General features: G+C 31.8%; 1 protein-coding gene across 7 annotated transcripts in view; it reads left to right on the top strand.

Moving 5' to 3' along the window:
* The window catches only part of Col11a1 (collagen type XI alpha 1 chain), a 702,155-nt gene that overhangs the window by 641,321 nt on the left and 46,072 nt on the right, over nucleotides 1-14,762 (top strand). For all 7 annotated transcript variants that reach the window (XM_021247828.2, XM_004869152.4, XM_021247827.2 and 4 more), the window contains 5 exons: nucleotides 3,650-3,757; nucleotides 9,230-9,337; nucleotides 10,156-10,209; nucleotides 13,318-13,371; nucleotides 13,859-13,966. In XM_021247828.2, the coding sequence (XP_021103487.1) occupies nucleotides 3,650-3,757; nucleotides 9,230-9,337; nucleotides 10,156-10,209; nucleotides 13,318-13,371; nucleotides 13,859-13,966 (432 nt within the window). The remainder of the gene's footprint in view (nucleotides 1-3,649; nucleotides 3,758-9,229; nucleotides 9,338-10,155; nucleotides 10,210-13,317; nucleotides 13,372-13,858; nucleotides 13,967-14,762) is intronic.

Below are 14,762 nucleotides of genomic sequence, written 5' to 3'. Positions count from 1 at the left end.
TTCCAGGTGCAGGGATCATTGGGTTAAGCAAGCAGAATCCCAAGTTTGTGGAGTTGATCATCATCTGTTTAAACTAATATTTAAATGTAAATGATTTAGATGTACTTGTTTAATTATCAGATAATTATAAAAGCTTCTTTACTATTGTTAGCTGTACAACAATGCAAATATTTTTATCATTATAGATCCCTACCCTTTATAGAAAAAAAGCATCATTTGCAGTGTAAATGTCTCAAGGGCTGGTACCTGCTGTACTACATTTTGTATCCATAGTCAGAGTCAAAAGAAAGTAGGTTCTCATATTTTTGTTGACTGTATAAATGAGACCTTCCTTTAATATAGGATTTAAACATTAATTTAAAAACAGAGATAGAACTTCTCCAGTGGTTAAGCTGAAATTAAAGGATTCATAAAGTTTATTCTTTTAAAGTTGGACTGGGAATATTTAAGATTTATAATTTGTTATATATCATTTACTTAATCAGTAGGGACCATCAGAGATTTTCATGCTTCATTATTTATAAATAAAATAAAATCGCTGCAGAGCATGCTATTATTAAAAATATCAAGGCTTACCTAAACTTTGAAGTAACTAGCAGAAAAGGAAATTGCAATTGTACTTCAGGGCACAAATATACATTGAAAAAGTCTCTTCTTGTTTCCATCATTTGTTTCAAAGTTTATGAGCTGTGACAAGGACCATGAACAATATTTTAACTACAGAAAAGTAATATATTTTTGTTATTAATTTTAATGTAGGTTCCACAAGAAAGATGGTAATCGAAAATTTAATCTTATGAATGCTCCAAGGAAGAAATTAAAATAGTTATGCTTTGTAATGAGAAAATAGTGTATGATATCTATAAACAATGCATGCTTTCATACATTCAAATCAGCATTTTGTCTCTACTTGAGATATATGAAAATAATTATTTGAAATATATTAATTTTAAATGTTAAGTGTGTCCAACTATCAATTTAGCATTCTTTTCTTCAGTAAAAGCCATGATTTATTTTCATGCAACATGGCTTTCATAATGTATCCATTAAGTTATAATACAAATTTCTTTTTATTTTGAAATATTTTGCATTGCTCTCATTTCAGGAAACTTGTTCTGTCTTGTTCTTCTACCCTTCCCATGTATCTCCCCTCATTTTCTTTCTCCTTTTTCCAGCGAATAATTACAGACAAATATTTGTGTTATTTTCACCCTTAGGGCTGCACTTTTTGAATGTACAACACTTAGAAGACTCTACTATTATTATTTTTTATTTTGGACTAGTCTCTGGCATTATTCACCCCAAACCTGCCACTTGGTTCACAGATATACCACTTGTGATTCACTCATCTCCAAACAAATATTTTATTATTAGATTAAAAATACAGATTGAGAGAATTGTAGATGTGTTTTATTTGGAAAATACTAATTGAATTCTCTTGTAACTGTCCTTGTTTTTAGTAGGTGGAATACTTGATGGGTAAATATGTAATTTCAAGGATTCTTCATTAATTATTATACATATGAAGAATATTTTTAGGTTTGTCTTTATATACATGTGCATACTTCAAAAATCTCAGTCTTTATTTAAATAAAGTTCAAATTTCACAATTTATTTAACCACATTTTTGGCATAGTTTCTCCAAATCATTTCATTCTCCTCTGTTTAAAATATCCCTAAATTACAAAAATTACAACAGTGGTTCAATTACTTATAGAACAATAACAACAAAAATCATACTTTGTCATTTTTATCTCCTGTATCCTCATACCTACATCCTTTCCTTTCACTTTAATTGCTTTAGTATTCATATAACCAGATTAAAAATAACTCTGTATAGTTGGTAAATTTAACAAGAAAATATCAGAAAATTAAAAGGTAAAATTTGCATCAACTCTTTGTAATCAATGTGTATTTCAGTAAAATTGAATGTGGATTGGGCCAGGGATTTAGCTCAGTGGTTTCACTGCCTGCTGTGCAAGCACAAGGACCCGAGTTCGATCCCCTGTACCAAAAAAAAAAAAAAAAAATTGAATGTGGATTGAATTGAATGAAATTTTAAGTAAATACCCATTGGGAGTTATTGATACACTCATCAGAGAGAAGCAGTGGATGCCTTTGTGGAGAAAACGCTGACTAGATTCTAAGGTCAGGGTTCCCTCAGCTAGTTACATGATTCTGAGGAGGGTTAACCTGTCCATAGATAACCTTGGACCACAGGTTCCTCAGTTTTAAAAGTGAGGCGCTACAACTACACTATCAACTTATTGGAATTTTATAAGGAATTTCTGTAAGAGTAAAATTTTTAAAAATGAACTAATTTATAAACACAAATTATGGGTATTATTACCATTGTTCTCATAGTCATGAGTAATTAGTTCCTAAACTAATTAAATTATAAATTATAACAAGTTCAGTACTTCACATTTGTACAATTAAATAATTTTTAATATAGGGGGATGTATTACATTTGCAAATACAGTAAGTGTTAAAGTAATATATTTTCAGGTTTTATAAATCATTTCCTCTGAGAATTTTGAAATCATATCATTATATAAGGATGTTAATTCCTAAAGAAAGATGCTAATGATAATGTTTCCTAGTGAAACCGATGTGAAGCTATTTCTACATTTGATTCAATCATGAAATAATATGGTAAATTGTAACTTAATCACTCAGCTAGTAAACTAATCCAAACACGACAGTTATACTTTATTAAATACAATTAGAAATAGATTATATTTGAGCTTTGCTTAATTTGGTAAATATATGTTTGTATTTCTCTTATTCTTGCACTAAATATTGTTTTGAAATTGTTGCTACAGATAATTGATATGAAAGCAGTATCTACAAACTTATTTTTTAAAAACTTTATATGAGATTTTGTAAAGCAAATTATAATATATATGACATCTTAAAGGTGAATTGGGCAAACCCAATCAGATAGGAATTATCTACTCAGTAGATAATAGGACCCAATGATCCCTAGAGGACTCCAAGTAAATTTGAGGACTTATTCTCTGGGGAAAAGTCTCAATTCTGGGTTACTGATTATCAAACTTCATATAATTATATATAAGAATTTAAATATAATTTAAGAATTTAAATATAATTTAATATATTTAAGAATTTAAATATAATTTAATATATTTAAGAATTTAAATGTAATTATATTTAAGAATTTCTGAAGTCATTTTTTGGATTTAGAAATTTTGATTTAGCAGCTTTGAATTGAAACTCAGAAGTCATTTTAAGAAATAGTAGTATAGGGAGTGCATTCTGCAAATCCTTTATAATACAAAAAGAAAACTATATGAAAGGTTAGATATAATGGTTGCATGTTTTATATTTTGCACAATTGTAAACACAGATAAAAAAGAAAAAATATGTACAATATTAAATATATACAGTTTTAAAGTGTTTTTTCATGTCATCAATCTTTCCTAACTTCAACGTTTGTACTTAGTATTGGAACTAGAAATTAGTTTTCCAAATAGTGGTTACAGCAATTCCTTTTGGAGATCTTAAAATTGTCTAAAAGTTATTTCTGCAATTTTTACTGAACTGTAAGATTCCATTGATCATTAAGTGAATGTTAAGTCACTGTCCTTTTTTTCATCATTAAAATATTTCCCTTCTTGTGTACTAGGGCTCACCAGGAGAACGCGGATCAGCAGGGAGCGCTGGCCCCATTGGTTTGCCAGGGCGTCCAGGACCCCAGGGACCTCCTGGACCAGCTGGAGAGAAAGGTGCTCCTGTAAGTAACATCAAGGAGAGAATATATTAAACTGCTAACCTACACAAGTTATTACTTTTTATTGAGGAATATTAGCTCTTCTTACCTGACTACATTCTCTCTGCATATGTGCCTGGTATATGAAGACACTTACTTTTCTATTTATAATAGAGAAAATTTCAAATTCAATTAAATGAGATGACATTTTCCACACTTTATGAAACCCTAATATTTGTGAGGGAGCTAGATATTATTAATGTAAAAACCTTTTTATTTTGCTCCTTTTAAAAAAATAAAATTGGGAATTTTGATTAAAACTACATCTTGCTGCTTTATATTAGAAAAGTGTGACTTTTCACACTTCTTGTATTACTACTTCTGTCTCAGTCATTTGCATAGTCTGTGAATGGATCCCAGAGAAAATGGCTGCTCTTCTGTCATTTGGCTTTGGTCTCAAGTGAGAGGTGGGAAAAATCTGACCAATTATTTCATACTATTATCATTGGGCTTTGAAATATTTATATTTTGGTGATTATGGACTTTATCCTACTCACTAGATTTATCTTTCTGTGTCAAAATTTTACCATTTATGTTTCTGCACTTGATTTAATCATTTTTCGTAAAAACATCTTCTCCTACTCCAAGATAAAATCACAAACTAATTCAATAAATATAAGTAAAAGATGCTGGTCATGATATATAAAAATATGTTTAATCTTTTTGTACACTTACAGAGTGAAGTTTAATTTTATAATTCAAAATATGATTTTATCTGCTGTAGCAAGTGAGTTGCATTCATTGTCATGGAGTTTTCTATTAATTATGAACCCTCTTCTATGACAATGGCATTCATTCACTCATTCATTCTGTCTTGATAGCCTCATCACCAACATTAGTCTCCACATTCCAACTCTGTTGTGTTGGGGATTAACTTTCCCAAAACATACTTTTCTGGAAACACATTCAAAATCTACCAGCTTCCTAATTAAAAAAACAAATTCTTGTAATTTATTACCTTTTCAAAACAGTTAAAATGTCAGTATGAGACTATGACACCTCTTTATATAAGGTGGGAGAAAAGACAAAGTTTTCCTTAAAGAGCTATATTTTAGAATGTAGTATGCACTGGGAGGAGACAGGAAGGATGTAGATTCAGTCTCTTTGATAGAAGTGCATTCAGAAATCTTGGGCACATATATTGTTTCTCACATATATTGTGTCTCAATAAATAATGCAACCAGAAAAAAGAGATTTACACTGTTTCCTATACAAATTGAGATTATCCTAGAGAAATTAAGAATTCTGTGAAGATAATATGTTGAATTGGTGTTTCAAAGCACATTAATGCTTTGGCTTAATGAAGTCATAAAATGTTGAAATAAAGATCAGAATGGAAAAGTACTGGAAATGACTGAGAAATTTATTTGGAGAGACAAATGAAAATTTATTGACAGATGACAATTGAAGAAGTAGGATTTGGACCTAGAGTTTGTTAATAATTGCTGAAGTTATGAAAAGGGAAGGTGAAAGGAAATGTCTTTCTCACCTACCCTCTCAGTGGTAGCCACCAAAAGCAGCTCCATGATGTTCCTTCTGTTCTTATAAATTGTTACTGAGAAAAATTAACCACTAGATTTAGTATTATGTTGTATTTTTAAGGAGGTGTTTAAGGATAATGGGAGAAAGTAAATCCAAGGGTCTTGAGTTAGAGTACCCATGCAAAAATATAGTTAAAAAAAAAACAAAACTCATGGAAATGTTGGCCAGAATGTTAAGTGTAGCATTTTACATTTTTCTCTTCCTAATATAAATTTTAAATTTCATCTCCCTTGACTGGCTTGTGTTATAAAAATGATATGCAATTATCAGTAGGTATAGGCTTGCATGAAGAAAAACACGAGTTGGGTCATGCAGAATTCAAGCCCTTGGTCCACTTATTACCCACCCATTACTTGGAGGGGAAAAAGTGGAAAATGAGAGTCACAAATATCCAGACGACCCTACTTATGGCAGTAATTATGGCTTAAACTCGACCCCAAATTATAAAACAAATTAGAAACTCTTGGAGGTAAAACCAGAGGATGAGCTAAAACTCCTTCCAACTTTCTTCATTGAAAAAAAATTTGATGGGGAATATGATTCTTAAGGAAAACGGTATTAGGAAGGTACTTCACAGAAGGGTTACAGGTAGGAAGCTATATTAATTATATATTGGGGATCTGGTTGTAGGAATGGTTGGAAAAGCTAGACTCAAGATACAAAAAAGAAAATGAATTAACCATAAATAAATTAAGCCATAGGAGTTAGAGATTTTAGGAAAAATAAGCTCCATATACTTATTTAAGAGCCATGTTAAGAACCCTTCTTTTGGATTACTATATGATGCAGTGTTGAGAAAGAACAGAGGTTTGGATCCATTCTGGAAAATCATAATATGTGTGAGTTATGAAAGGATTCCATAAGAGAAAACAAAATTAAAAGATACTATGAGTGATAAGAAAAAATGTGTATGTATATAGTTATGCGTATATGTATTTCCAGAGGTATGTCTTTAAACAGACCAAGGGAGAAGAATTTCTTTATCGAATGTTTTAAAATAAAAATCATATTGAAAGCTGAAAAGAGAGAGAGAGAGAGAGGGAGAGAGGGAGAGAGAGACTAGGATTTGACCCACTGGACATTTATAACCATTGGATAATCATAGTGGGGTTCAAAAACAAAAGTGGACTATAAAGGGTTGGGGTTGATTCATGTGGATTGCTTCAAGTAAACCAGGGAGCTAAAAGAAGAATGGGCAGTAGATGGAAGTCCTGAATGCATTGTCTCTTATTATTAATGTACTGAACATATATTTACTACTATATCAGTAGTATGAAAAGAATAAGTGAAAAGTGAAGAAGTTAAAGAAGGTTAAGGTTATTAATTTAAAGACAATTAAAATTGGATTTGGACTCAGCTTATTTTTTATTTAGTTCCTAATTTTGTTTAAATTTCTTAACATCGAAACTGTTTCCTCATCTCCAAAAAGAGGATAATCATAGTGCTTTGTGAAGATTAGATGGAATTATACTTCTAAAGCACTTGTGGCTTTTCAGTAGTCATTTTTATCATCATCATCAATGTATGACCCAGAGCTGTCATAAAGAAGGATGAAATGATAACCCCAAAATACATACATGGGTAAGCGATTGAGTAGAGAGGAATGCATTTTGTGAATTGTGATAATATTTAAAGGTATAGGTGTAGGTTAAATATGAGACTAGACCAAGTAAAAAAAGGACATGAGGATGTGAAATTAACTATCAATCTTCTATGGCAAGATTTTGTGTTGTATGTAAATGGAGAGGTAGAAGGGGTGAAATGAAGATGACTGTCTAAGGAAATATGGATATTTCTATTCGTTGTATAGGTTGTTGTCCAAAGGATGCATGAGAGGAAATTATGCCATCATAGAAAGTTATAAATGATAAAACTGTGCATCATTTGAAAGATCTTTCCCATCTCTGCACCTATTAAGATCAGAAGAAATAGATGGCAAGTGGTTGTTGCATACTAACATGACAGCAGATGAGGAGAAATTTAATTTCCAGATAACCTTGTACTAAGGAATTGACTTTTTGAGTCAAGGCTAGCAAAAAAATCCAAACTATGTGGGGATATATGAGTTGCCTTTTGTGTTTCAAGTAGCCAAGTTCACATGAAGAACATGCCACATTTTATGAATTTTGATATGCTTGAAATATCACAACATTTTATTGATAAAGACAGCAGGGTGACATCAAGAGTGTGTTTTATATAATGACTGTGTCATATTTTCAAAAACAAAATCATATGGACTTTGGACAATTAATGAAGTTGTCAACAAATTAACTTTATTTTGTAGATATTTTATTTTTATTGTCATTAATTGATTAAGTAGAAGTAGTTGATAAGGTAGTAGGAGATAGTTCATGGTAGGTCACATTAAGCTTAATCAATGTGGGGAAAGATAGCAAGTAATTTTAATAGTTCACACCAAGGACACTAGTATTTTGAAAAAAGTTATCAGTGAGAGAAATAAAATAAAGAAAGTACATTCAAGTGATAACTAGTAGGTATAGGATTGTAGTTGATTTTTAGAGCCCTTGTCTAGCATGTCCTAGCTGTGGGTTCAGTCCCTGGCATACAAAAAGAAACAGACAAAAACAAAGAGGTACTAAAACTTATAGCAGATAAAAGATAGTCAGTATAAAGGTGCAGAGGATGGTGAGGGGACTGCAGGGAAATAGATAATGCAAAGACAGGACCTAAGGATGTAGATTTCCAACTGGTTTAACAAGAGAAAAAGAGAATCACTGAATGCACTAAAAAATGCTGTTTTATTCAAAACTAATGAAGTTTTGACTGAAAATACAAATTGCTTTAAACTCTGAAGAGACACTTTACAGCAGCATTGCCCAACCTGTCTGGCACCTGGGATTGGTTTTGTGGAAAGTAATTTTTCCACAGACCAGGAGTGGGGTATGGTTTCAGGATGATTCTAAGGAGCATGCAACCCAGGTTCCTCCCGTGCGCAGTTTACAGCAGGCTCCATGCTCCTGTGAGACTGGAACACCACTGCCGATCTGACAGGAGGAGATGATCAGGTGGTAGAGCCAGGCATGAGGATCAGTGGTAAATACAGATGGAACTTTGCTTGCATGCCTGCTCCTCCTCTCCTGCTCTGCAGATTGGTTCCTAATAGGCCATAGACAGATCCCTCTGTTGGGGACCCCTGATTTACAGGATATAGAAGTTGTCTTCATTTCAAGTCTGTATTATTTAAAATCACATAATATAATATAGATTAATTTATAAACAAGGAAATAATGGCTATTGGCAGAATCAAAAAAACAAATTTTCAATCATGAAAAGCAACAGGGAATTAAAATATCAAAATCCAGCTTTTGTTAAAAATAGGAAAGTGTTACATGGAAGACATGTAAAGTTGGACACAAAAGCAAGTGGATTTTATGATTTTCTAAGCCTCATGGCCACTGCATGGTGATTCCAGTGGCGCTGAGGAAGAGGAGGAGGAGGAGGAGGAGGAGGAGGAGGAGGAGGAGGAGGAGGAGGAGGAGGAGGAGGAGGAGGAGGAGGAGGAGGAGGAGGATAGGCTCGGCGAGATTCTCAGACACCAGCGTTCTACTGTGCCAAGTCTTGCTTAGAAAGTATGTGTTTGAAAGAAAAATTCTCAGCTGACTCCTAATAAGTTTTGTGGGCCATAGGCAGAGTCATAAATGATTGAAAAGGACAGTGCTCTTAGTGATGAAAGAATGTAGAGATCTGTTCTGGTACCATCTGATAGCTGGAAGTTTTTCTCCCTTAGAATTATTAAACAATTTATTTTTGTCAAAAATAGGAGCTAGTTTATTTAGCTATACATGTAGTTGTAGTTATATTTAAATATTGCAGTGAATAGCTAATTCACTGTTTTTTAAAGCAAATTATCGATCTGCTGAATTTTCAATGCAGGGAGAAAAAGGTCCCCAAGGCCCTGCAGGGAGAGATGGAGTTCAAGGTCCTGTGGGTCTCCCGGGGCCAGCTGGTCCTGCTGGCTCTCCTGGGGAAGATGGAGACAAGGTTGGTGCTCATTATTTGTGTTAGTACAGTTTGTGAAGGAGCTTGATTTTTTTTTCTCAAGCATTCTGTAATTAGCATTTCTCAGCTTTAGACTTCAGTTGAAAGATTACCTTTTTCAAATTTTATTGCACCTTCCATGTGCTCAAAAGTTTTGTTTTAGAGTTTGAAGATTAATTTGTCCTACATTAAATGGTATACAGATTACAAAAAGAAAAAATGGAATAAGAAAATAATTATAACCAGAGCATTTATTTTTTTCTGAAATGCATATAAAATAAAAATAATTACTTGTACATGTTTAGCCCTTGTGTCTTGGATATTGCACAGTACGATTGAGTTACTCACTTGCCCTACTCCCTTTTTCCAAAATATACAACACTAAGCTTTTTATTCTGTAAGGTCATGCTAAATATTTGAATTACATATATTTTTAATATTATTACAAAATGCAATAGAACATTTGTGAATCAGAGCTATGATAATATACCATACTAATATTTGGAAAACTAAGAAAAGTACTTTTTGATTAATGTGTGATTATTTGCCTGTAAATCAATGTACTTTCATTATTAGTTTATAATGATGGTATCTGAGACAAAATAAATAATTTAAATTGTATAGTTTCAATATGCCTCAATATTAAACTAACTTGGTTTGTCTGTGTATTAGTCAATATCAGAAAGTCGAGAGCAGAGAGAGCCCAGGATTCTACACTTTAAACTGTGTTATTAAACACTAGCATGTGATTACATTAAATGATAATGATGACAGTGCAATGGCATATATGACAGAGATTAACTTAAATCTTTCAAATTCAGGGTGAAATTGGTGAACCAGGACAAAAAGGCAGCAAGGGTGACAAAGGAGAAAATGTGAGTTGATTAGTACTTACTGAGACTGCATCTTCACTTAACACCTTTTACTGTTTTCCATGGATATTTTTTCATAGTACTACTTGGTTCACTAGCCAAATGTTATAACATTAGTATTTTATTATCTTTTGTGGTTGTATAATTTGGAATAGTGTATAAATCTCTGAGTTTTTATATTTATGTGGATAGGTAAAGTCTGATATTTACAAGTTTTTTTATAATCTCCACTTTAGCAAAAGAAATAGCCTTTTTTCCATATAATTATGAGAAAAATATGTATATATATATATATATCAAAATAAATACAACTGCTACATTCTATGTGACTGCAGATTAATAAGGCTTTTCTCATATATGGTACTCATTTTGGTTAACAAATGAATCTATCAAAATAATTTGTTTCTCACAAAAATGATGTATTCACTATAACCTCTAAGACTTTTTCTTCAATCTTTACCATTTTAAATACTATTCAAATAATATATTGTAAAAATTTCCTCTTTCTTAGATTAAATACATTTGGTGATGATAGCTTCTGTACTGAAGAATATTTTTGTTATTTTGTATTCTTAAAATAATATCTATAGATATTTACTTCCTAAATTATTTCCATTTTTCTTTAAGTGTTTACATATTTGCTTTCTAATAGAAATTCAAATTGATAAAGTAATGTCCATTTGTATATTTTTGACCCAGTATAGAAATGTATGTATCAGCCCTAGTAGTTATTGTTAATAGACAAATCCAGTTCTGTCCTTGGCTCAACTGTTACTCTGTTGCCTTCTTAGTTGAAATTACTGAATACCTTAACACACAACTTTGAAAAGAGGTTTTATTAGAATTGACTTGCAAAATCCTATGAGATGAATGTTTATACCTAAGAAGAAAAATCTAGAATCAAAACAAAAACAACTGGGAGATAATTGCAGTAAAGTACATACACTATTATCTAATTAAAATACTGTATGCATTTAACAAAAGGTATGTTTGAAAAAGTTTTTTCTTCCTTAAAAGCTAATTAAATATGACCGTGTGATTAATATTTAAGCTATTCATTTTCAAACAGTTTTGTCTTTTACACTCCATATATTTCTTAAGACATCAAGATGCTTTTTTTCTCTGTGGGTTTTTATACTATGATTTACCATAAGAAAAGTTTAAATATTCTTGTATTGATTTATTTAAAATTAATAACAAACATATTTAATGAATAATACCTATATTTTCCCTCAAGCAAATATATACAGTACAAGGACTAGCATGTATTATCTGTGCTTGCCGTAATAGAAGAAGCTATAGTCTTAAATCTGTTTCTCAGTTAAGTCTGTAAGGACATGTTGTTTTGTTTGAAATCCAAGTTCACACAAATATATATTTGGAAAAGAGGGAAACATTAAAAAAATCTCAGTTAAGTTTGGATATTCTTTAATTCCACATATAAATTTCATAAATGCTGATTTTTTCTTAAGGATCAACTTTAATAGGGATTCTGATACCAAACTAGCGAGCTCTTTGTGTTATTTTATTAAAATATTTTCAGAAAGGGTAGCTATGAGGCCCACAGTGAGAGATAAAAGATTTCAAAAATTCTAATATACTTTGACGTTTAAATTTTATCATTGATAATAAATAGTTGTTTTCCTTGAAGTCAGAGCCTTGCTATGTTTTCTTTTCTTTTTTTATTCATTAATTTTATTGGTACATTTTAGGTATACACTATGACAACATTCATCTGTGGGAATTTGTACCTTTACATGATATATCTTGGTTCTTATTTTTTCCCATTCCCCTGCCCTTCCTTCAACCCCCCCACCTCTCTCTATTTACAAAAGGGAAGGGGAAGCGGGAGGGGTAGGGAAAAAGAAGGAAAATGAATAAATACGAGAAAAGGGAAAAACAGAAACAAAGCCTTGCCATATTTTGAATATATTCCTGTCATATTCCCAATTCTAAATAATAAGTTTTATGATCAGTCTCGCTTTCAAGTGAAAATAGTATTTCCTGTAAATTTACTAGTTCAGATTGCAACTTAAACTGTAGTCTAAATGTCTTATGTGATAGACATTGCATTTAAGTACAGTATAAAAGAACTTTGTGTCTTTAAATGTGGTCACACCAATAGCAAAAGACTCGTACACAGTCAATATTTGATAAAACTAAGAACTTTCAGTGCCTCATCAAGAACATAACCATCTTTGTGATGGGTAAGAGTATATGTTGATGAAAGTTATATGAGTGCTATAGAGTTTTATCTATTGACATGATGTCTGCTAAGCCACCAGCAATTTCATCCGCTATTTCTTTTGTGTCATGACTGCAAAATTTCTATATATAATAAAAGAAAACTAATGTCATAGGGTTTTATGAGAACAGTTTTGAGCTTCCAGAAACATGAAAGGTTCTGAAGTATCCTTGGAAAACATTTTCACTCTTTGCTTGAGACAATTTCCCCTAAAAGCCAATACTGTGATAAAGAACAATAGAATCCAATAACTTTTATTTTTTTAATGCCTGAAACTTTTATGCAGTCTGACCGGTTATTAAATAAGAAAATAAATTAGTTAAAAAGTACCTGTGCATATAAGATTCATAGTGACTTTTGAGATCTATTGTTCACAATAAGTATTTGATTATGTTTAATGTACTACTAAATTGGCATGTGTGTATGGGAAGCATTTTTAAATTTCATATATCATTACATTTCATCCTTATAGAATCCTCAGAATCCAGATGTTCATTAGAAGTTAGTAAGCAGGAAAATAATTTTATGTGTTGCTTCTGACTCATACATATCTCATGAAAGAAATCTCATGTTTTAAAATTTTTCGAATGTGAATCTTCAACTTGATTTAGATTAGCATACAATTCCATTTTAAGAAATTTACAACATTGAAAGTGCTACTTCTTTTCAATAAATGTCAGTTTAAAATTGACTCTAGTTATGAAAGTATGAGTTTCCAAGTTGTAAAATAATTAACAGTTGACCTGAGTACAAATGACTCTGAAATAAGGTTTTCTTTTTATAAATTTGTAATCAGCCAAAGGTTTTGCTATATGTAATTGAAGTTTTTCTGGATTTCAAAATGATTGATTTTTACCTCTCTGTAGGGTCCTCCTGGCCCCCCGGGTCTCCAAGGACCAGTTGGTGCCCCTGGAATTGCTGTAAGTACTCTACTTTGTTCACCAAATCTAAATCTTTACAACTTCCTGATTATATTTATGAATTTGTCACATAACCAGTGAATTTTTTGTGGCAGTACCTTTTTTCTATGCTTGATGTTGAATCACATTTAAATTAATGTAGCTAAACTAGCTGATCCTGATAAACAAAAAGCAGTATGTCTTGGTTTGCAAAGAGAATAACTAGTTATAAGTACTCAATATGCAATAAATTTTGAAGGTTATTTTCATTACACAGTTATTACTTTATTTAGTGTGCTCAATCAAATCAGTCAACCATACTCTGGAAACAAAGAATTTTAGGAAGACAAACAAGTATATTTGCAACAAATAATGGGAATTTTGTCTACATTTTATTTGGTTATTCTCAAATAAATTAGCTTTTAATGAGTTATGGAGGACAATATACTTCTATAGTATGTCAGGATGGTTTTTCCAATGTGTGGTAATTTCCCTTACTGTTCTTTAGGGGGGTGATGGTGAGCCAGGCCCCAGAGGACAGCAGGGCATGTTTGGACAAAAAGGAGATGAAGGCTCAAGAGGTTTCCCTGGACCTCCTGGTCCCATAGGTCTTCAGGTAAGGTGTTCTCCACACTGTTTACATGGTCATTGCTCCTCACTCTAACTTGTCTTGGTGGAGGTAAAACAAAGGGTCTGTTCTCTCTTCTATGTAAGTAATTGGGCATAATGAGTATTTTGTTTATATAGTGAAACTTCAAATGTTTTTTATCAAGTATCATTAATTTTTCTGAAAATGTGTCCGCACATTAATGTATCATCCAACTTAGGGATTCTATACTAAAATATGTAGAAAATTGAACAAAAGAAAAGGGATGTGACTGTTATGGTATGTAGTGTTTCCTCAAATTTTACATTTAATTTGCAATACCTACAACTTAAGAAAATGGTCCTAAAGTGAAATATTTATGTCATCCGTTAAACTCTGCATTTATATTTAAGTATTTTAAGTTTCTGTGCATTATAAATGAAATAAAATCTCTGAAGTTGAGGGCATGGGAATCTAAAACTTCAGTAATCGCCTTCTGGTAATTTTGGGGCAGACTGAGATGTAGAAAACATTACTTGGATAGTTCTTTCCAAGAACTTCATTTGGAGGTCTGGAAGTGGGTCTCAGAGCAGGGAAACAGTTTGGGAAGCACAATAGCCATCTCTTTTCTTAAACACCTTAGTACTGGCATTTGAACAAACAATAAAAAAAATCCTGGTGTGTACTATCCATTATAAAGTAGTAATTAGGGTTTTCTCATGAAAATGAATATACTGTACACTTAAAACTTTGGAAATACATTCAGTAAAACAATCTCCTCACTGAAAATTATGTGGAATTAGTAGGTCATAAAAAACATTTTAGT

The sequence above is a fragment of the Heterocephalus glaber genome, unplaced genomic scaffold, assembly GCF_053883595.1.
Source record: "Heterocephalus glaber isolate CG9 unplaced genomic scaffold, H.glaber_assembly_v1.0 deba00001442, whole genome shotgun sequence".
Classification (NCBI taxonomy): Eukaryota; Metazoa; Chordata; class Mammalia; order Rodentia; family Bathyergidae; genus Heterocephalus; species Heterocephalus glaber.
The sequence above is the reverse complement of the archived record's forward strand: the minus strand, read 5'-3'. Positions and strand labels throughout refer to the sequence as shown.